The 21,959-nt window shown below is 52.6% G+C and overlaps 1 protein-coding gene across 5 annotated transcripts in view; it reads left to right on the forward strand.

Annotated features, from left to right (window-relative positions):
* Positions 1–21,959, forward strand: part of Pde2a (phosphodiesterase 2A) — an 87,770-nt gene that overhangs the window by 16,212 nt on the left and 49,599 nt on the right. For 3 of the 5 annotated variants that reach the window (XM_041675958.1, XM_041675957.1, XM_041675956.1), the window contains exon 2: positions 12,415–12,484. The exons of 1 other annotated variant lie outside the window; for it this stretch is intronic. In XM_041675958.1, coding sequence (XP_041531892.1) covers positions 12,466–12,484 — 19 coding nt within the window. In that variant the 5' untranslated portion in view covers positions 12,415–12,465. Of the gene's footprint in view, positions 1–12,324; positions 12,485–21,959 lie in introns of those variants that run through there. One more of the 5 variants, XM_041675959.1, reaches the window with a different exon arrangement.

Genomic DNA, 21,959 nt, shown 5'->3' on the forward strand with positions numbered 1-21,959 from the left:
CCCGACCTTACAGCTCTCTTTTCTCTCCCCCATCTGCTGTGTAGCCTTCCTGGGCCTGCCAGCCTTGATGGATGGCCCTCAATTCAGCTTCCCTCCCATTCCTTTCCGGATACTGGGCTGCGAGCCTTCTAATCACCGGTCTTGCCTGGTGCGCCCCCCCCCCCCCCAGCCATTCATCTCCCACAACCTTGCTTTTAGCACAGGTTTGTGTTGTTTTGTTTTGTTTTTCAGGGTTATGCACAGCGAGTTCTCTTCTTTTGTAGTTGGGCCCCAGTTTAGAGGACCTAGTACTTAAGGAGCATTGACTACACCCCTTTGCTTGGGTGTTAGAAGATTTTCATGGGCCTCTTAAGGGCACCTATGCATGTGTACCAACCTACATACACAGCCACACTAATTAGAGCTTTTGTGTATCAAAAATATATGGCAACAGGGGCTGGAGAGATGGCTCAGTGGTTAGGAGCATTGCCTGCTCTTCCAAAGGTCCTGAGTTCAATTCCCAGCAACCACATGGTGGCTCACAACCATCTGGAAAGAGGTCTGGTGCCCTCTTCTGGCCTGCAGACATGCACACAGACAGAACATTGTATACATAATAAATAAATAAATAAATAAATATTTTTAAAAAATATGGCAACAACGTGAACTTCACACGTGTAGACATCATTATCCCTTCCATACAGACAAGGAAACTGAGGCTCAGATAGGCTAGTTAACAGGGATAGCACATATATGTAAGAAATGGAGGAGGCAGGATTTGAACCCATACCTGCACAGCTCACATCTTGTGTTCACAACTCCTGCTCTTCCAGTGTGCTTGTGCGTACATGTGCGTGTTCATACGTGAGCTCGGTCCTGAGTAGTGAGAGTGTTAAGCTGTGGAGGAGAGTGAGGTCAGTGCTCATGTTCCCAGGCTGACCCTAGGCTCTCAACCTGGTGGGACACTGACCGACTGTTGGCGGGGTGGGGGGGTGTCATGGACGAGGCCACCTGCAAGGCAGCAGGAGAGGAGGCCTCGAGACAGATCGATCATCCCTGCAGCTTCGCCTTCCAGGAACTGCGGCCCAGGGGAGGCTGGCGCCATGGGTCGATTTTCTGGATTGTGGCCCAGAGTCAGTGTAGGGTGTGTGGGGTGGAGCTGCTGCCCCACCCACCCCAGCTACAAAGGGAAAAATACCCTCCCAGTTCCCAAGTTCCTCTGGCACCTGCAGCTCCATGGCTCACCTTGCTTCAAAGGCAGCTTTTGGGGGCGGGCAGGGAGGGAAGCCATGAGGTCCACCTGACTGCGGTAACGGGGAGGGTAGCTGCAGGGAGATGGGGCCAGAACAATTGGGGGCGCAGAGTAGGCCCCTAATCAGTCTTTATCTTAGTCCTCCTCCAGGAGTTTGCAAAGAGGGAGGCTGACAGAACATTCGGGTGCCTCTCCGTGCACTTCCAGAGAAGTCTGTCAGTGCTTCCACAGTACTAATTAGAGAAACAGTCATCACAGGTCCTGGTAAAGGCTGGAATCTGATAGGGAACAGCTAATTACCGTCACATCCTGAGGAGACGGGACTCTCCCCATGGAGTGGTAGTGGCCTTAGGCAGGGCTTGCGGTCTCCTTCCTGGGAGGCTCCCATCCCCTTCCTGGACGTCCCTACTAAGACTGCCCAGGCTCCTCCACTCGCATTGGCTTCCTAAGACTTGGATTTGAGACCTTGCTCAGTGCCTGTTGGTTACTGAGGAGGTTAAGGCAAATGGCTTCCCTTTAGGGGTTCAGTTTCCTGTACCCGTACCCCAGGCACAAGGTGGACTAAGTGAGATGCTGCCCGCCAGGCGCCTGCCACTTCTCTTACCCTGGGAGGTCAAGCTACTTTGCCTCCCCTGGCCACAGACTGAGGTGGGCAGCTGTGTTTGTTCCTCTACTAGCTGCCCACCTTGCCCACCATCCCCAGTGCCCTGGAAGAGTCGGTTGTAGAGGAAAGAAGGACGCAGGAGGTCTGTCTCATTTTAGGCTATGCCATCTCGTTCAGCCTGTAGGGAGAAGCGCTTGCCTTGTCTGGAAGCCTCCAGAGGCACAGACACAGGCAGGGGCCACAAGCCTGACTGCCTGCTGTTTCTGACACTGCTGTGCTTTGTCCCAACATGGACAGGACAGACACGGGCTCCTGGTGAGTGTCCTTGCTGAGGGTTTGTGTCTATCTAGATGAGTCTGTGTTCAGGGAGAGACGGTAGCGACGTGGCTGTTGACGTCTGTGTGACCTTTGGGCAGATGGAGAAGGAAAATCCCAGGATGGGGGCCAGCTCAGGACTCTGGTAGCCTCAGTGCCCTTATCCTCATATTTCTGCCATCTTGTCCCCGCTGCTGTCTGCTCTGCCTCCTAGTCTGGTCCTCACAGGCCGCTCTGTCCCCAGCTCTCTCGTCCTTTATTACTGTCACTATATTGCCTCCTGCCTCTGCTCTGTCATGAGTCCATCCGTCTCTGTCACTCCTCAGAGATTCTCTCCCACTCTGGCATTCAGACCCAGAGCTGCGAAAGCTGGTGCCTCTCCATCACTGGCCTCTGTCTCTGTGTCTGGACAATGCATTTGCTTCTGCTGCCCACACCAGTCTTTCTGACCGTGCCTCTGCCTTTTCGTCCCTGGATTCCTTTTGTCAGGCTCCGCATGTTTCTCAGCTCTAATCTTCAGGTCTTGTCTCTCGGGTTCTGTGTAGACTTCACCTCTCTGCCTCCTTCCTCCCCTTACAAGCCCTGCACAGTGGCAGGTCCAAGTCTCCAGCTTGAGAGTGGATGTAGTCTGCTCTCTTGCTGGCTGCCTCCGAAACCCCGACAATGCCCTCCGCCTCACATCACGCCTTGTTGCTAGGCCTTGGGTTGGCAGCACCTGGCTTCCATAGCGACGGGTGCTTAGAAACCGAACACCACATCTCTCAGTCCCAGTACGGGAGTCTATCGAGTGACTTTGGATCAATCAGGAAGTGTGGATGCTTCCAGCTCAGGAAAGCAGGAGAAGAAAGAATCATTGCCTTTGCCTTCCAGAGCCTGGGGACCACTGGGGTAGGAGCAGGAGGGCGCCAGGTGGGAGGCCTTTATCTCTTCTCCCAGAAGCCGGTTTGCCCCATGGAACAGGTGCTTGAGAGCAGGAGACAGCTGCTTTTAGATGGCTGTTCTGTCATTCCTAGCTGTGTGAATTTAGACAGTGATCTCAGTCCCACTGATTGTAAAACGGCACCGTAAAGATGAAACAAGCGTCGGCCTGTGGTCACTGGGGTCCTTTTCTTCCCTTTTTAACTGGCAAAGAAGAGCGAAGGTTCCCAGGCATGGGAGATGGTGCAAAGAGTGGAGGCTGGAGGGCTTCACACATGCAGGGTGATCAGAAAGAACCAAGAGCCATATCTGGAGACAGTCCTGCCATAGGAGCACCACAAAGGAGGGCCTTGGCCTACTAGCGGTGATGGCGGGGGCTTGCCAGGTGCAAAGCATGGCTTGAACAAATTCTCTTCAGCCTTCAAGGCTCACTAGAGAGCCAAGTGTAAAAACTATTCTCACTCCTTGTCACTGGGCCCCACAAATATGGCATTGACTGCTTCTTCCTGTCAAGATCTTCTTATAGAGGCCATCATGACCAGATAACCTAAATCCTGGGCTGCCAACTTTACCGAAGGCCCCACACTGTCATGGTAGTGAGGAAAAACTTAGTGTCAGGGTGAGAGAGATTCCCTGATCCTCTCCTCACTATCTCCTCCTGCCAGGCATGCCTTTAAAACTAAGAACTATAGCCGGGCGGTGGTGGCGCACACCTTTAATTCCAGCACTCGGGCAGAGGCTGGCGGATCTCTGTAAGTTCAAGGCCAGCCTGGTCTGCAAGAGCTAGTTCCAGGACTGGCTCCAAAGCAACACAGAGAAACCCTGTCTCGAAACACTGGGGGAAAAAAAAAGAAAGAAAAAGAAAAATCCTAAGAACTATAAGGGGCTGTGGGATGGGGAGTGAGGAACCAGGGTGGGCTTTGAGGAAGCCAAGGACGGCAGTTCTATGCCAGCTAAGCATTGGTTAAATATCCTGTGTCTTAACCATGGACACTGATCCTGCCAGGGAACTGTGAAGCCTGCTGGAGAAGGGGGACAATGACGACAGCGTGAGCCTGGCTCTGAGCCTGGCTCCTGAGTTCTCTGCATGACCTGAGGAAGACCAGCTGATCCCCTGCTTGGGAAATGAAAAAGGACTCTTGTTGCTTGTTGGAGTGGGGAGGCTGGGCTGACTCACACTGGCCCCGTTCCTTCCTTGACCCCTCAGTCTAGGGCTCCCCATAGCTCTGCCTGAGAGGGGGTGTCGTTTCTAAGGGCCTCTCTAGAACTCTGAGGACTCCAGGGCTTTGAATTCATAGAGTGAACAGGATAAACATTGAGATTTTCTTAGAACACGAGGCTGTGCAAGTCCTCGGAGCCTTGAAGCCATAGACCGAGGCCCTGCTGTAAGGTTTCTCAGTTGTCTGAGAATGGGACTTTGGATCTCTGTGGCTTGTATTGTCTTGCCTCAGTTTCCCAAACAGACTCTTCTCTGAAAAAAACATATGGAAGGCTGTGTATGGATGAGGGACAGGTTGTCGCCTGGGACACCTTGGGAGCAACTATGTATACGGGGTTGTACAGGCTATGGACAGCCACCTCAGTTGAGGACCAGCCTGTCCAGCCAACATTCTTGCAGCTTAGCTTCAGGAAGCCATATCTTACGTGGTCCTCTCCTGGGGAAGGAGTCAGAATGGTCCCCTCCCCTGTTGTAGGAGAGAGGAGAAGGAAGCGGCCATCTCTCCCACACAGCGGGGAGCTCCCTGGGAGGATGCAAGCAGGGGTGGACGGGCTAGGAAGAATGAGTTAGGAAGATGCTCCATTGGGAGAAGGCAGCTTAGAAGGCTCTGGGGGGAACTGGACTTTGTGTAGTTTATTCAAGCAGCCTATCTTCCAGACGGCCCTGAATCTCATAGAGAGGCTGTCATACCCTGGGCTCTGCTGTGCCCAGACTGCTCGGCCATGAGTTTTGGTCTCTGCCTCGAGGAACCACATCTGACTGGAGTGGCACATGGGGGAAATGCAGAGCTCAGCAAGTCTCACTGAGGAAGGATGAACAGGCTGGGGAAAATCCTACCAGGTTCCTGGATGTGATTTTGAGCAATACTCGACCAAGCCTTGTTCTTGAAACTGAAGTCACTGTAATGAGCAAAACAAAAACGTCCCATCACAGGAGCTGACAGCATGGGGAGGGGGCAAATCTCCTCCACAGTTAAAGGAACGGCAGAAGACAGCGGGCACCACAGGGCACAGCTTTGCCTGGGCTTGGCAGGGATTCCAGCTCAAAAGCAGGGCATCCTCTGTGTCCTATGGGCAGCAGGGATTCCTGAGTGAGAACAAGGTTGAGTTGGATAGGAGAGATGACCACAACAGGGTGGGCGTTGGTGAGACAGAGATACTGAGATCTGCATGTGTGTGTGTATAGCTCTGTGTGTTGTGTGTATGTTGAGTATGTGTCTGTGAGTGTGTGTGTGTGTATGTGTGTGTGTGTGTGTGTGTGTGTGTGTGTGTGTGCAGGAACTCCGAGAATGTATACCTGTGTCTGTGGAAAGGCTGATAGTGCTTGGGAGTGTAGGGGTGTGTGTGTGGGGGGGACCCCCGGAGCAACTTTGTGTAGGGGAAGGCTTGTGTGGTTTATGGATGATAGAGAGAAGATACTAAGATTTTGGGGGTCTCAGCTGGGATGATGTAAGCCAGCAGATTCATGGGTTCCCTTCCTCACGGAGGTTCATGGTATTGACCACCTCCTGCAAACAAAGCAAATGTGGATGCAAATGCCATGGAAATGGATGAGACTTGTGGCTGACCCACCCCATGTCAATCAACCCCAGCACTTGTCTGTGATCAGATCCCCTTTCTGCAGGAGCTGCTCTACATCTGCAGCCATAGCCAGTGGACACACAGACCTGGACATGGAATAGCTGTCACAGGTATCCCTTCTGTCAGGCATAAACTTACAGATACATACACATGAGTACATACATTTGCACATACATGCTTTCATTTACACTTGTATATATACACAAATGAATACATGCAGGTGTGTAGACATACATGCTTGTACACAGATGTTTATTTTTATACATACATACTCTTGTGGATAACACATGCATAAACATATAGACATATACACAGAATATATGTCAGGTATATAAGGTAGAAGTATCATTCCTTTGCCATAGTTTCCTGCTTTTGTACACACAATGCTTACACACCTGGGTGCAGAGCCTCGCATTAAATACACGTACACACGCACGCACGCACGCATGCACGCACGCATGCACACACACCATCCATATGACTAGAAAAGATAATAATAAAGCTTGAGGTATATTCTGAAAAGGATCCTGAAGCCCCCTTTAGCTCTGTCCCAGGTCATAGCAAGACAGTTTCTCTGTCGAGGAAGCACCCGTGTTGGAAGCTGGTCCTTGTGTACTGTTGCTGGCCTGGCGTACCTGGGCAGGAAAATTGCTTTCTGCCTTTTATAGGTCTGATTGGGTCCAACCTTCATTCACCTCAACCTCCTGGGCTCTCAAGAGATCCAGGCCAACTTTGTTACTCTTGAGAAGTCTGAGACAAGGGTCAGAGCCCTGCCTGGATTACCCAGGGAGCTGTCATTTGAATCTGTGCCACCACTGTCTGGGCACAGCCCACAGAAACAGACCATGACTGGCAGCAAGCAGGCCCATGATTCAGGTCCTCGTCCTGGAGATAGGGCAGATATGAGCTTGATAGAAGGTCCGTCAGGATCAATTCTGGGAGATGAAGAGATGTTAGAATGGAAACCACCTTCTGACTTAACTAGACTCCTCTGAGTGCTTCCCACTGGCCTGTGGAGACCCAACAATCCCTGCCCTTACTTGTGGGAGCGCTGAAAAGCCAGAAGGCAAGAAGTGGTATCCACTTGGGTCATCTTGGGGGCTATTTCTCGGTGGGTGAGAGTTTTATGCCTGTGACTGGGGAGCACTGCTTTTTAAATTTATTTATTTACCTTTTAATTATGTGTATGTGTGTGTTGGGGGATATGCAATGGGTCAGGTGTTTAAGGAGGCCAGAGGCATCAGATTCCCTGAAGCTGGAGTTAACCACCTGAAATGGGTCCTGGGAATAGAACTCAGATCCTCTGGTGCATGCTCTTAACTGCTAAGCAGTCTTTCCAGCCCCAAGAACTGCTTCATCCTCAGTACCTAGCACGGAATAAGTTCTCAACCAATGTTTAGCCATAAGTAAGTGAAGAGACTCATCATCTTCACAGGCAACTTGACCTTGGGAGGGCCTTGAACACGGATGGGGAAGGGGCTGGGCAAAGTCTGAGGAGAAGCCACCAGCTCTGGATGGGGGGAGGAGGTAAACATGGCCATACTGAAAGTCCAGATGCCACCCTGGAGTCTGGAAGCCTAGGGAAGAGGTATGGGTGGGCATTGCTAGAGAAGCTACGCTTGAGCCATTGTTCTGCAGTCACAGAGGCTCATTCTAAATCATAAAACACTGAACATGGACTCTGTGCGGCTCCTTGGCCACCTGCACCCTGGCAATGGCTGTGTATCTGGGAGCTCCATTTTTTTTAATGTGCAACATGGGTCTAAATCAACACCTCAGGCATAGGTCCTGGGTACGCACAGGTCCCAGGCACTGTCAGCACTGAGGACACAAGGCAGTGCAGTCCTGTAAGAGGCTGAGGTCAGGGGGGCCCAGGGTGACAAGCTATCAGCTGAGTCACCTTTTCCTTAAATATACTCTCTATGACAGGGGTTTGGAGGAGCACCGAGTATGGCCAAGTGCGGCCTAACATTTGCTCAACTATGTGCATAGCAGCTTTATTTGTAATAGCCAGAACCTGGAAACAGTCTAAAGACCCTTCAATCAAAGAATGGATTAAAAAAATGTGGCAATTTACACATTAGAGTACTACTCAGAGGCAAAAACAAACAAACAAACAAACAAACAACAAAACAATGACATCTTGAAATTTGCATGAAAATGGATGTAACTAAAAAAAAAATTCATCCTGAGGTAACCCAGACCCAGAAGATGAATATGGTATGTATTCACTCATAAGTGGGTACTAACTGTAAAGCAAAGGATATTGAGCCTATAGTTCATGATCCTAGAAAAGCTAAATAATAAGATGAACCCTAAGAAAAACATACACAGATCTACCTGGAAAGGGGTAATAGGAAAGATAGCCTGATAAAATTGGGAGCGTGGGGGTGGGAGGAGAGAGGAAGGCAGAAGGGGAAGAAGAGTGGAGAAGGGAGGGGGGAGGAGAACTTGAGGGAATGGGATAGTTCAGATGGAGGAAGGACAGAGAGGGAGAGCAAGGAAAGAGATATCTTGATGGAGGGAGCCATTATGGAGCTAGTAAGAAACCTGGCACTAGAGAAATTCCCAGGAATCCACAAGGATGACCCCAGCTAAGACCCTAAGCAATAGAGGAGAGGATGCCTGAACTGACCTTGCCCTGTAGTCAGATTGATGAATATCCTAAGTATCACCATAGAACATTCATTCAGCAACTGATGGAAACAAGAAGCAGAGACCTGCATCAGAGCACTGGGCTGAGCTCCCAAAGTCCAGTCGAAGAGTGGGAGGAGTGAGAATATGAGCAAAGAGGTCAAGACCATGATGGGGACACCCACTGAAATAGTTTACCTGAGCTAATGGGAGCTCACCAAGTCCAGCTGGACAGGAAAAGAACCAGCATAGGTTCTCTGAATGTGGGTGACAGCTGTATGGCTGGGACAGACTGTGAGGCCACTGGCAGTGGCACCAGGACTTATCTCTACTGCTTGTATTGTTCTCTTTGGATGGATAACTTGCTCAGCCTAGATATAGTAGGGAGGGCCTTGGACCTTCCCCAAAACAATGAGCCTTACCCTCTCTGAGGAGAGGGTGGGGGGCGTAATAGAGGGAACTGGAGGAGGGAAGGGAGTGGGAACTGGGATTGGCATGTAAAATGAAAAAAGATAGTTTTTTTTAAAAAAAAAATAAAAAAGAAAAGAACCAAGTCAATGAATTGAGATAAAAAAGAAAAGCAGACTGCAGAGTACATCTGGGGATGGGACTCGTGGTGTCAGAGAGGAGCGGAGGGTGGATTCTCAGTCACTGCATTGCTGGGGATAAAGGGGTACGCCAAGTCCGGTTTTCTTACCTGCCATTCCTTAAGCATCGAGCATGAATTTAGGGTACAGATGGTAGGCGGCCAGGGATTGAACTCCTGCTCCACCTTTACTAGCTGTGTTCCCATGAGCAATTTACTCAGCTTCTCTGAGCCTTAGTTTTCCTTATCTGTAAAGCCCGGCTATAGGACTGGGGACATAGAGCAATCAGTGAAATGTTAGCCTGGCCAGCACTAGGACCTCAGACTGATCCCTAGAACGGCTGTCAAAATGATGGTTGTGCTGGTCTTCTTGTCAGCACTGGGGAGCCGGAGTTGGAGGATTCCTGGGGCTTTGTTGACGGATCAAGGACCTAGCCTAATTAATGTGCTCCAGACCAAGTGAGAGGTGAACAGCAGTCTGTGGATGCCCTGGAGGCTGTCCTCTGGCCTCTGTACGCAAGCACTCACCTGTGCACACTTGTATGCACACTAATATGCACAGATGCATGCACACATACAGGCACACACATCAGGTGTTCTTCATGCTGGAGAGAGAGAGGTGTTGAAGCCACCCAGGCCTAGATGTGCGACTTAGATCTTAGAGACTAGTCCTCCTGACTCTTGCCTTTGTGGCCCAGGGATCGGCCAGATTCCAATCCTGGGCTTTCAGACCTGGAAGTACATTAGAATTGCAAGGGAGAGTCAAGTATTGGATCAGTGACTGCAGAGATGGAAGCCTGGGATCTAGAGGGAGGCCAGGGGAACCAGACTTAGCCTTTGCGCTGCATCTTCCTAGCCACGAGAGTTTGGCAAGGTCCCTTCCCTTTGCAATTTGGCAGAGCCTGGGTTGTCCCAACTGAAAGGAATCTGGGCAAGGAATTTGAGGACTTTGGGTGAAGATGAACGCTACCAAATGCTAAAAGAGGTTTCTTTGCTTGCTGTTAGCTTTTCAGAAATGGGACGACGGAGGCTCAGAGAGATACTCTGGCCACGGTCATGCACAAATTTATGACCCAGTGAACTCTCACCCAGTCCCCCTGAAGAACGCCTGAATCGGAACAATTAACGCACAAAGAATTGAGGGAGACTCTAAGTCCCCACAGCAGGACAGACTCAGTAGGAGGCAAGTGCTGTGTAGGTCCCACCTAAAGGTGGTGGCTGTGTCGGACTGGGGTTAGCTCTTGACTGCAGAGCTGAGCTGAGGTCCCCTGAAGAATTAGTAGCGCTAGCCTTTAACCAGGCTGGCACCTCCTGGGCACGTGTCCCACCCTGGGACAAGCCAGTGGCATGTGACCAGGATTACCAAACAATTTGTATACTGGGCCTGGGAATAGTCATGATATTAACATTTTTACACATGGGGAACTGAGGCCAGAAAAGGAAGGGAGGGTCTTTAGGAGAGCAGGTAGAACCTTTATATGTCTTAGCCTACAGTGTCAATATGTAGGAGAAACTGCCCTGTTTTGAAGATGCAATAAAACACATTGACTTGGCCTAGATCACGTCCTCAGCTCCCCAGATGTGACTCTCAGGAAGGCCCCCTAGACTACTGAGGTGGCATTCAGAGAAGAACTCCTAGAGCAGATAGCCTCTGGGTGGCTTCTGAATCCAGGGTGGCACAGAACAGACCAACAGGGTCGTTCAAAAACAAGGGATGGAGGTGCCGGAGCAGGTTGACAAGCCAAGGCTGAAAGGTCTGTAATGCTACATGAGAGATTTAGGCTTTATGGTGCTGGTAGGGACCACTAAGGGTTTTGGGCACAGGAGTAGGCAGACTCAGAGCCATGCCTCAGCAAGGAGGGAAAACTCTGTGTACGGATGCTCACCCTTTGAGCTACTGGGAAAACGAGGACATTTCCAAGCCTGTTCCAGGTGCCGGGACCGTGTCCAGCACTGGGCTCAGTGACTCAACATTGAGGAAATTGCTCCCTAGGGGGACCCAGATGAATCACATCGGTGAGGTGGGGAGGTCAGGGGCTCACTGAGTCACCTCCCAAGGGCAGAGGAAGAGGGAAGTACAGAAAGAGGGGCAACAGTACAGAAAGGAGGGCCAGGGAAGGTCAAAGTGAGGTCTGTCAGGAGTCTGCTGTCTGTCTGCCTCACCATTGTTACAACTTTGAGTTTTCTGACTATCCTGTGGGACAACTGAGATCCAGCAAGATGGGAAGGGGATCTGGCTAAAGCTATGCTGGCAAAATCAAGTAAGACGCAAATTCACCCTTCAATCTAGACACATCCCATGCCTCAGTCCCTCTAATGGCAAGCAGAGGCTAGAAAACAGGTTGGTTCAGGCAAGGAGTTTCAGCAGGTTGCATGCCACTAACGTCCCCTCATCCCTCCAGCCAACTGCGCATGGGGTCGGGGTGCACCGCCGCTATGAGACACCAGGGGGCGCAGGAGCGTCACGGCTGCCGCAAGCGCCTGAGCACAGAGGCCGCTCTGCGGAGAAATGCGCTCCCAGCTTGCTGGGGTCCCACCGCGGAACTGCGGACTACGCGGCTCTGGGGCTTGCAATCTCTTCAATCTCCCGGAACGGCGATGCAGACCTACCTGGTGGCCTTAGAGACCTAGTGCCCTCACCCCATACTTGGGAATGGTGCGCCTGTGTGTGTCAGGGAGCACGTGTCTCCTTCACAGATCTGCTACCGCTTCAGGGCTCGCCCCCTTTTGGAGCGACCTCTAAATTTCTCCCTCTACCTCTGCCTTCTGCACTGGAAGGAGAGAGGGGACCTCAGGGTTCCTGGACTGCGACCGCGGCCCTCTCCCTCCACTGCGCTGGACTCGGCCTTTGGGATCTGGCTGGGCTGCTGAAGTCCAAGTGATGGGGAGAATGTGGTGCGGCAGTGCACGGGACTCTGGGAGGTGCTCTGCCAAACAGGAGGAGTGGCGATGGGACAAGCGGAGGGCAGCAAAGGCTGAAGAGGCGACCGAGGAGAGGGGATCCCCATAGCCGGCCCGCTGGAGCAGTCTTGGGAGGGTGACGGCCTGGCAGGGGCGAGTCGGCCGGGATCTGGTGGGGTCCGATCTTCGGAAGACGTTGAGGTGCTGTCCCTGGTGGCAGGGACGTAGGCGGGGCCTGGAGGCCTGGGGCGGGACGGGGGCGGGGGCAGGGCGGGACCGGGGCGGACCCTCGCGGGGACCGGCGAAGCTGTTGCGGACGCTCTGACAGAGCGCAGCGGGCCGGCCGGGCTGGCGGGGCGGGCGGGTTTCTGCGAGCATGGTCCTGGTGTTGCACCACATCCTCATTGCTGTTGTCCAATTCCTCAGGCGGGGCCAGCAGGTCTTCCTCAAGCCGGACGAGCCGCCGCCGCAGCAGCCATGCGCCGACAGCTTGCAGGTAGGGGGGCCCCCCCATTCTGGGTAACAGGGAGAATCGGGTGTCCGGGGAGAGTCTGGCCAGGGCCCGGTCTTTTGAAGAGCTTATAGTCGTCTGCCTCATGATCCACCCACTCCTGAACCTTCCTCTAAGAGGGGACCTCAGTTCTGAACCAGTCTACACCAAAGGGGACTGCAGCCATACCCAGAAAAGAGTCCTTGATTCTCCAGCTCACAGCCCAAATGTCACTCCAGTTTCCGATTCCTCCTTGCATCTGGAACCCCTCCATCCCAAGTCCTCAACTTGCAGTCCTCGGTGGGACCCCCGCCCACACCGACAGCTCTGAAACTCCCTCCTCAGGATAACTGGCCCCCTTCCCAAGCCTCTGGCCCTGCATGTCAGATTCCAGGCACACCCATACCGCCAAGCCCCTAATAGCAAGAGCTCTACTTCATAAGAAGGACCTCCCCAAACCTGTAACTTCTATTTTATAGCCTTGCCCCGCAATCATCTAGAGTCTGGTCTCCATCTTCAACCCAGACCAAGGGTCTCTTTGACCCCAGCTTCTCTTTCCTCCTCTGCCAGACTGCCCCCGCACAGTTTCCGTCTCTCTCTTACACAGTCCTTCGGTCTCCTCCTGTTGCCTCCTGACCCCTCGATTCTCCCCATGTGTGATGGCCCCCCGTTCTTCCAGTTCTCTCTAATTCTTGAGCTCCTTGTCCTCTGGCCCTCTGCTGTGTTTTTGCTTAGTGGTCGCTCCAGGCTGCCCACCTCTCTTGGTCTGTTCAGTTCTTCAATTTCTACAGGTTTCTGTTTGTTCTAGGGTATTTCTGTAACCATACCTTCCCTATATATTTGCCTCTACTTTGGGCTGAGGAGGGGACAGGCCCAGAGGACAGGGCTGGCGTGTCTAGGACCTCCACCACTGCCTGTGTTCTCAGGCCTGGCATGGTGTGGACTCAAGTACAATGTTTTAAAAATGGGGAATGTTGTCCCCAAGGGTGCCCAGGGCATGAGGTGGGATGCTGGCACTTGTGACTTATAACCCTCTCATTTCTGCTGTTCTGGTGGTGTCTGGGGCAGTTGGATTTGCAGATGGAGAAAGAAGTAGACTACAAGATGATGTCCCTCACCTGTGATGAGGGATGGGTGGGTGGGGGTGTATGTGTTCGTGTGAGTGTTCTTGAATGTGTATAGCATGTATTGGGTGTGCCTTTTGTGAAAGCATGTGTGTTGTGCTAAGTATGATTGCATCATTTGAGTGAGATTCTTCATGGGGGATTATGGTATGGAAATGATAAATCTTTGGTGTTAACATGCTGTGTGTGGCTACAGAGGCAGAATTGTGGGTGTGGAGTTATAGCACAGTGTGTGACTCTTATGTTGCATGTGGCTATGTCTGTCATGGCAGTGTGATGTTGTTGTAGGGACAGCTTGCATGTTGGTGACTGAGCATGTGACTGTGGATGAGATTGGCTGTAGTATGCAGCCAGGATGAGTCCTAGTGTGGTCCTGTTGGTTTTGAATGGATGTCTGTGAGAGAAGCGTGGAGGAGGTTTGTGTCTGGGTGTGCTTGCAGGCTCCTTGATGGCTTAGGATCACAATGGTATATCTTGGGTTTGCTTGGGGTTTATATTCGGACCTATGTGTTGGTGTTTGAGTGCCACATGCCTGTGGTGGCTGTTGATGCAGCTCTGGGCAAGAAAGGGCAAACCAAGAGATTTGGTTGACCAGGTTGGGGTGGGCAGGAGGAGGCGGTTTGCAGCCTGAGAGATTTGCGTGTCTACAAATGTGTGATATTTTGGTGTGATGTTAAACGTGCATACATATATGTATGAATAAGTCTGCATGTGCCTCTATGTCGGAGCAGTGGTGTGTGTGTGTGTGTGTAATTTAATTGTATGCATGTGTCTGTGGCTAGGGAGGTGAGTGTGAGGTGTATGAGGTGCAGGATGGGAGATAGAATCTGAATGTGGTGTGAAGTGTGGGTGGGTGTGAGCCGTGTGGCTTTTCAGTGTGAGCTGTGGGTTCTGTGATCTTTTCTCCCTGTGAACTGTTTGCATGTAGTGAGAGTGTGAAGCTTGCACAGTGAGTTAGGATGCATTAGGGATGCCTTGGGGGTGGGGCTGAGGTCTGAGGGAGGAAGTGTGTGCATAAGGTGTGTGGTGTGAAGAAAGAGGTCTATTATGTTTGGCCATGTGTGGAATACAGCAGGTGCCCCATAAATGTTTGTGCAGTGACGTATGTGTGCAAGGAGGGCTTGGCTGCTTTCCTGTCCTTGCTTTCCTCCTAATCAGGTCCCTAGAGACACCCTTGCCTGCCCTCCCAACCTAGGCTACCCCTACCCTTTGCCCTTCATCCTCCTCACTTTGACCAAAGCCTTTGTCTTGAGTTTCCTGCTGAACAGGCGCTGGACAGGCGGCAGCGGGTGATGCTGTGGTCAGAGAACCTTTGTTCTTTTCCTCTAACTTGTCCCGTGTTTGGGGCCAGGGTTGGAAGGGGTGGGGAGAGGATATATGTGTCAGCAAGTCTACTCTGTTTACTACAGCCTGGGCAAAAGGGAAGGTCTAGCACTGGCCAAAACCTTGGGTAGTGTGTCTGGAGGTACCTCTCTGCAGAGCAGCCCAGACTGGACTTGCATTTGACCAAGCCTACCAACTGTATACTGTTAGAATCGGGATGGTCCGGTGTTCTTTCCCGGTTGTATCACCCTGGAAAGCAGCCACCCCCCCTTTTCAGGCTCCCCTTTCCCCTTCCCTTCTCTATGTCACCACAGGGAGACAACAAGAAAGATCTCAGTCTGTGTCTGCCTTTGTTGACCTCATATCAAATGGAGAAGTCACCCCTGTCCTCATAGGAACTATTATCAGAAAGAATTGACACAGTTAAACATTGGGGGATCCTTTAGTCTGATGGCAGAGGTCCCAGGCACTAGAGACTCACGTCACACTCTCGAGGGAAGGTTCTGGGGAAGCTCTTGTGCGCACTCTCAACACGCATTAAAGAACATTCTGGACTCCTAAGGTTGGAGGCACAGAGGCATCCCAGTTAGCCAGAAGCTGGCTAGGGTTTCGGCTTCAGCATTACCTTCTAGTTTCTAGAAGATGCTTCAAATGGGCGAGCGTAAGCTGGACCTTGAAAGCAATGCAAGGTGGGCAGGGAACTGAGGTGACAAAAGATTCTGCTTTTAGCCAACTGCAAGAGCAGCATGGCCTGGCTTTGGATCGCCAGCCTTGGTCTCCAGCTTCTTGTCCCTTTTCTATCCATTGTCTTTGGCTGAGTCACTGTCATACTTGTCATCATCGTCATCATCATCTTTTAGCTAGTTTCTTCTAACAGGTTAACCATGCAGTTGTCTACAGCACTGCTGGAGGCCCTGCTCTGGGCCTCACGGGTACAATTTAAAGTGTTAGGATCATTTTGTGGAATGCAGCAACCCTTCCCCTGCCTGGGTCAGCTGGTTCCTCTTCCCTCAACAGTTCCCAGGCGAAATTGCACTTGGTTCCATGGAGCCTTCTATGTCCACCCCCACCAGGGTCTAGCTTTCTGTGTCCCTAGCTAGGTCTGTCTCCTCCTTGCCATGGGATGTCCATGACTGCCCTGGAGAGCTGGCAGAAACTGACGCTCTGAGCACGAAGGGGACCTAAAGCAGCACTCTCCCCAGAATCTTCTCCTTCTGACACTCACAGAGAAGAGAGATGATATGGCTGAGCCAGGGCTCATAGCACGTGGCAAGGCCCATACCACCGTCCAGCTCTCCTGGCCACCAGGCTGGGCTCTGGCCCCAGCATCACGCTGCTCCTTGGCTGGCCTCTGAGCTGCCATGGCTGGTAAATGATTATTAATGACCCCCCCTGGCAAAGAGACAGGAAATGCTTCTTAGTCACAGCTGGGCACTCTTGCCTGCCAGCTTACCAGCCGTGCCTGCCCTGGCCATGGTGTGAGCATCATGCTAGTCCATTCTTCCCTGCCATCCTCACTCCCCCTGCCCCTCTCCCAGGAGTATGGAACAAGCAGAGACAAGGCTTCCTTTTCCATATCCTGTTCCTTCCTCCCCACCTCTCATTTCTACCACCTTACTTTTCTCAAACAAGAAAGAAGTAACCCTCTTCCAGGAAGCCTTCCCTGAATGCTCAGCCAGTTCTTCTAAGACCTGCTCTCATGAGCCTGAGAAGCACTGGTCTTCAGCGTGGTAAATTCAGTCCTGACTCTCACGGCTGCTCTGGTGGCTTCAGGGCTGGGCTGAATGCTCTCTGTAGCCTGTCCTCTCTCCTGGAAGTCTTCAGTCCAGCCTCCTGGGCTTCTCACACCTCCTGCTCTGCCTGTCCTAAGCATACTCTGTACCACTCTGCTTTTGTAGGTGGATGCTGGGCCAATGGGAAGGGTGACAGAGAGATGAGCGAGAAACTGGCCTTCACGTGCTCCATACCTTCCCTGAGCTGAGCCTGTGGTGGGTGCTGGGACTGAGGAGGGAGGGTCCCAGATAGAGGCTGCTGTGACTAAGGCAGTCACCTGGGGCCCTCATTCAGTTCCGAGGTAGAGGAAGGGCAAGCTGGGAAGCCTTCAGAAATAAATAAATCTGATAGCTGGGCCTGGAGAAGACTCTGGACAGAAGGGAGGATGGTAACTGTGACAACTTGTTGGTGGCAGACAGAGGGAAGAAGGCTGGCCCTCTCAAGTCCCATGTCCTGCCTGTGGAGCTGGATCTTGGACCACCACGGGGTGGGGGGCAAGCTGAATGGATAGAAGGCTGGGAGGGACGTCAGGAGACAGGAGATGAGGCTTGTGAGGCTGACAAGACTTACAAACATTTTCAGGACATACAAACCATGATGAGGACTCTGGATGTTTTCCAGAGAGCCAGCATGAGGCGGGGAGAAGGGGGTGGAGGGAGTGCAAAGTCATGTCTATGTGCACACACAGTTTCCTGGAGTGGAGGCTGGGGTTTAGGCTGCCTTGGTCCAGGCCAGGGATCACAAAGCCTGGACAGGGAAAGGGTGGGAGGGAGAGGACCCTGTGGAGGAAGAGGAGCTGCTTGGGGTGGCTGGGTTGGCTCCATGTCACCTCTGAGAACTCAGGAGAGGAGACAGTGGGGCGGGAGGGGAGAGCTTGGGCCTCCAAGGATGCTCTCAGGGGCACATCCCAGGAGGTCACCACCCCTGAGGCTAAAGAGTGAGAAGGCTGCTGGGTCCCCACCTGTCTGTATATGGGCAACTGGTGTTCTGCCCTGGGCAGAATGTTCAGAACTGGAAAAATTAAAACAAGCTGCAAAAATTAATAGAATTCAAATCCAAAAATGTATGAGTAGAAATGCTGATTTATGAAAATGAGAAATGTACACACTCCTTCTCATGTGAATTGTAAACTGCCTGCTTCCCTAGACTTGAGCTCAGGCTCCCCCAACTGTCTCAGCCCTGGTCGCCCCCCAGGGCCCTGGCCTTCCTGTTTTGAGGAGCCTGCCCTTCCTTTCCAGCTGGTGCCTGGGGTGAAGGAAGACATTTTGCTATTCCTGTCCTTTGCCCTGAGGGAATTAGCCCAGTGCACCTCCATTCATGGTTGGGACACCCAGGGTGGGCAGCGGAGAGGGTAGGGTCAGGCTGGGGTTATACAAAGAAAAAGAAAGAGAAGAAGCTGAAGGGAGAAAGCCACAGTGACCCCGTGCAGACATGGCGACTTGAGAAACGCCTGTCTGGACAGGTCCGATTTTGCAGTCCCAACGCTGGGCATTGCTGTTTTCCTTGCTTTCTGGTACTCCTGCACCATTTTCTGAGCTGCATTTCTCACTTGTAAAATGAGGAAGTTAGCAGCCCATAGCTCTGAAGGCTGTGTGAGTACCAGCTCTAGAGGGGTGTGATTTGAAAATCTGGGATTGTCAGCTTGGGGCTCTCACTAGGATGATGCTAGCTAGCCTTCCATGATCAGTCCAGGGCTGGGGGGTGGGGGGTGAAGTGTAGTTGTGTGGTTCCGACATTCTGTGACTTTAAGATGCTGAGACTCTGGGAGCCCAAGATGCGGACATTCTGTGCATGTAGGATTCTAGAATCTGATGATTCAATGATGCTAAATGGGGCTGCTGGGAAGAGCTGCAGCCACCTGCCTTGTTAATGTCAATGTTCAGTTATTAAAAACATAACAAGACGCAATGGAGACAGATAGCTTGGGATAGGCTAGCAGCCCCACCCCCACGTGAAGGGGGGAGGAGGGGTGCCTTGACAGCAGAGAAGATAGGGGACCCCTTTAGCCTGGTCACACGGGCTCTCTCCTGCCACAACAGACTTGGCACATGTTCATGTGAGGGGCCTGGCACTTTCTATAGCTGGTATGGCATGGAAGTCAATCCCATCACCTACTGCCTCCATCTCCAGCCATCTTGGACTGTGACCAGAGAGCACCCTTTCTCCCATACCAGCCCTCAAGGTGTCTTCGTGGAGCTGTAAATGGAAGAGGAAGGGGGGGAGCCTGCTCACCCCTTTTCTAACAGCCGCCTAAGGGAAAAACAGGGCATGAAGTCCTTCCTGGACACAGGCATGATGCGGAAACCTTTGCCAGTGAGGGCTGGGAACCCAGAGAGCACCTAGAGGCTATTCTCTGCACTTCCTGCACACTAGGAGTTCTCCCTGAGTCTCAGGTACACCATGCAATCTGGCACGAGGCAAGCCCAGTGGTCTCGTATCTCCTGCTCCTGGATCCCTCCTGGGCCTCAGTACCCAGGCCAGGGGTGGAAACAAACCCTGACTCAAGGAGAAATCTTTCTTTCTAGAGCCCAGCCTTGGCAGCCCCAGAGAAGCCTATCATGGCTGCATTTCCAGAATTCCCCAGCTTAATGGTCTGCCAGATCCAAACCCGTTCAGGTCCCATTGCACAGCAGGTCTGGAATGGAGCTTCCTGGTTCCCTGGGTGCGCCAGCCTTTCCCTTCCCCTAGGATCTCTGCAGAGCAGGAGTGGAGTCTGGACCCAAGTTCAAGGGCAGAGTCCCTGTCTGCCACCCCAGCTTTCTCCTCCCACAGGCTACAAGGAAGCAGATGGGTGGAGACAGCTGTTCCTCCCTCTACAAGGCTCCATTGTTGCTACCTCCTGTCCTGGACTCAAGGGTAGGGTCCTCTGCAGGGAACCTCTCCAGCTGACCTCCCCAGGCTCTCAGAGAGCCTTCCTGTGGCTCCCTAGCAGGGCTTTTCTCTCTCTGCTCTGCATCCTCCTGTCCCCTCGTTCTCTCTCATAGCCACGTGCCTCAGGTCTCTCTCTCTCTTTCTCTGTGCGTGCGTTGCGTGTGAGTGTATGTGTGTGCGTGTGTGAGTGTGTGTGTGACTCTTTCAAAAACCATCCTAGGAAAAGTCCTGGAAGATCACATCCAACCCCTTTCTCCCTATGAAGACCCACGAAGAGGGACAGGGGCAAGGGCAGGTCCTGCCTGGGGTCACACAGCAGGCTGTGCCCCTTCTCTTCTGGGTAACAGGCACACCCTGCTCTTGGCCTCGGGAATTCAGGGTTTGGGAACTGACCATGAGAGACCTGGCGCAGAATTTGTAGGTCCCTGCCGAAGCAGAGCTCGACTTCTCTTAGCCCTACCTCACAGCCCTAAACTGCCGTCCCATCCCTCTTCTTTGTTGGGACCCCTGTCTTCTTCACTGTCTGATTTCTAGATGGCCATTCCCTTTGGCAAATTCTCACCTTGTGACTCAGCATTGGCTCAGGCCTCCATGCTCAATATGGGCGCTCATGCATACAGACAAACAGATGTGTGCAAAGCTTTCACAAACACAAACAAATCTCATCGCAGGTAAGAATTTGAGCAGACGGTCAGGCGGTCATTCTGGTTGCTAGTGTCTTCTCTTTGCTGTGAGTCCCCACGCATCTCATGTGAAGCCCTTCAGGGTCCTGTAGATGGGCTATACCTCACAAGACCCTTAGTGACAGCTCTCCAAGCCCCCTCTGTCATGAGGTCCCTCTCTCCTGTCTCCAGGAGCAACTCAGCTTCCTGTGATTGAGGGGAGACCCACAGGTCCTAGGGGACGGTGGGACAATGAAGAGGAACCAACAGGTTGAGACTTGGCATCTTCTCAAAGCAGGCTCCACCTCCCTACCTAGTGTCTGGGCATAGCCTTGCCCTTTAGTACTAAGAGTTTTGTGTGCCCTCTAAGGGCAGGTTCTTAGGATACTGGCAACGCATTGACAGGTAGATACATGTTCCCAGAACATGCAGGCGGGGCTGTGTGACCCGGTTGTGGTGGGTGAGTAGGGAAATGCTCAGCTGTGAGGGCCTGTGAATGCCCAGCTGAGGTTCTTCCCCTACCTAGTTCCCCATACTTGGGGCTCAGTAGAGAGAATCAGAAGGGAGGGCTGGATGGGTGTCTCTCTAGGAGTCTCCAGGGGCCCTAGAAGCTCGTTGCCACTAACTGTATTTCCCTGGAAGAGGAGGGCAGTCGGGACTGTGGGGAAGAGGCGGCAAACGTTTTATGCACAAAAGGGATAGCCCCTCGGGCCAGACACTTATTTCAGCCCACGTCATTGCCTCTGCAGGACAAGACAGGGTTAGTGGGGTCATCACACAGAGGGAAGGGATGGGCCAGAGCCAACATATGCCAGGCCCTGGGTCTGTAGAGGTCATGACACCGTCATCTGGGGGGATGGCCGCTGACACTCTGAGTGACTCTCAGGACTATCTGTGTGAGCAAAGCAGGAAACCCCACAGGACGCAGGGGACACGAGAGACAAGCAGACACTTGACAGTCACTCCCCAAGTACCCACACACCAGGTGCAGCTACCACCCCCTCCCCCATAGCCCTGAGGGCCAGAGAATCCTGTAGCCATAGGCAGGTGCCCAGTGCCTGGGTGGGAAGAAGGGAATGCCAGGCAGGGAACTCAGCTCCTCTCCATGCCAGACTGTGTCTCCCCCATCCCGCTGAGTGCCTGCCTGAGGCTGTTTATTTCCTTTCGGGGATGGGTGTCTTGTCCCCCTCCCCCCTCTCCCCACCCTGTCCCCACCACACGCTTCCGAAGCTGCCAAATCAAATCAGTCCCTGCACCCGCGCCAGGCTGGCATGGAGGCCAGCAGCTGACGGGAACGAAGCCAGGCTCAGAATATCCCACCGCCTGTCCGATGCTGGGACATGCTTGAGGGTGGGGGTGGGGAGGGGCAGGAGCCTGCAGCTGGCCCAGGACAGTGCTTGTTAGAGAAGCTGGGTGGTGCACCTCTGTGAACAGGGAGTGGGTCCCCGGTGTGTCTGTCAGGTGCTGTAGCATCTAGTTAGCAGTGCTGCGAGAGCCATGCTGGGAGATGCGGCTGGAGCCCCAGTCGAGGCCCAGAGGGTTTGGTGCACACTGGGGGTAGCTGCTTGCACACGAGATGCAATCTCTTAGGATTTTCATCATCTCTGGACTTTGAGCTCCCACTCTGGAGAATCACTGACTATGTCAGGTGGAAGTTCTGATCTCCTTTTACAGATAGGGAAACTGAGGTTTAGGGAAGGTTGAGGAGGTTTCCTGGAGGGACAAAAG

The sequence above is a fragment of the Microtus oregoni genome, unplaced genomic scaffold (assembly GCF_018167655.1).
Source record: "Microtus oregoni isolate MIOR12 unplaced genomic scaffold, Mior012 000027F_ref0000203, whole genome shotgun sequence".
In the NCBI taxonomy this organism is placed as follows: Eukaryota; Metazoa; Chordata; class Mammalia; order Rodentia; family Cricetidae; genus Microtus; species Microtus oregoni.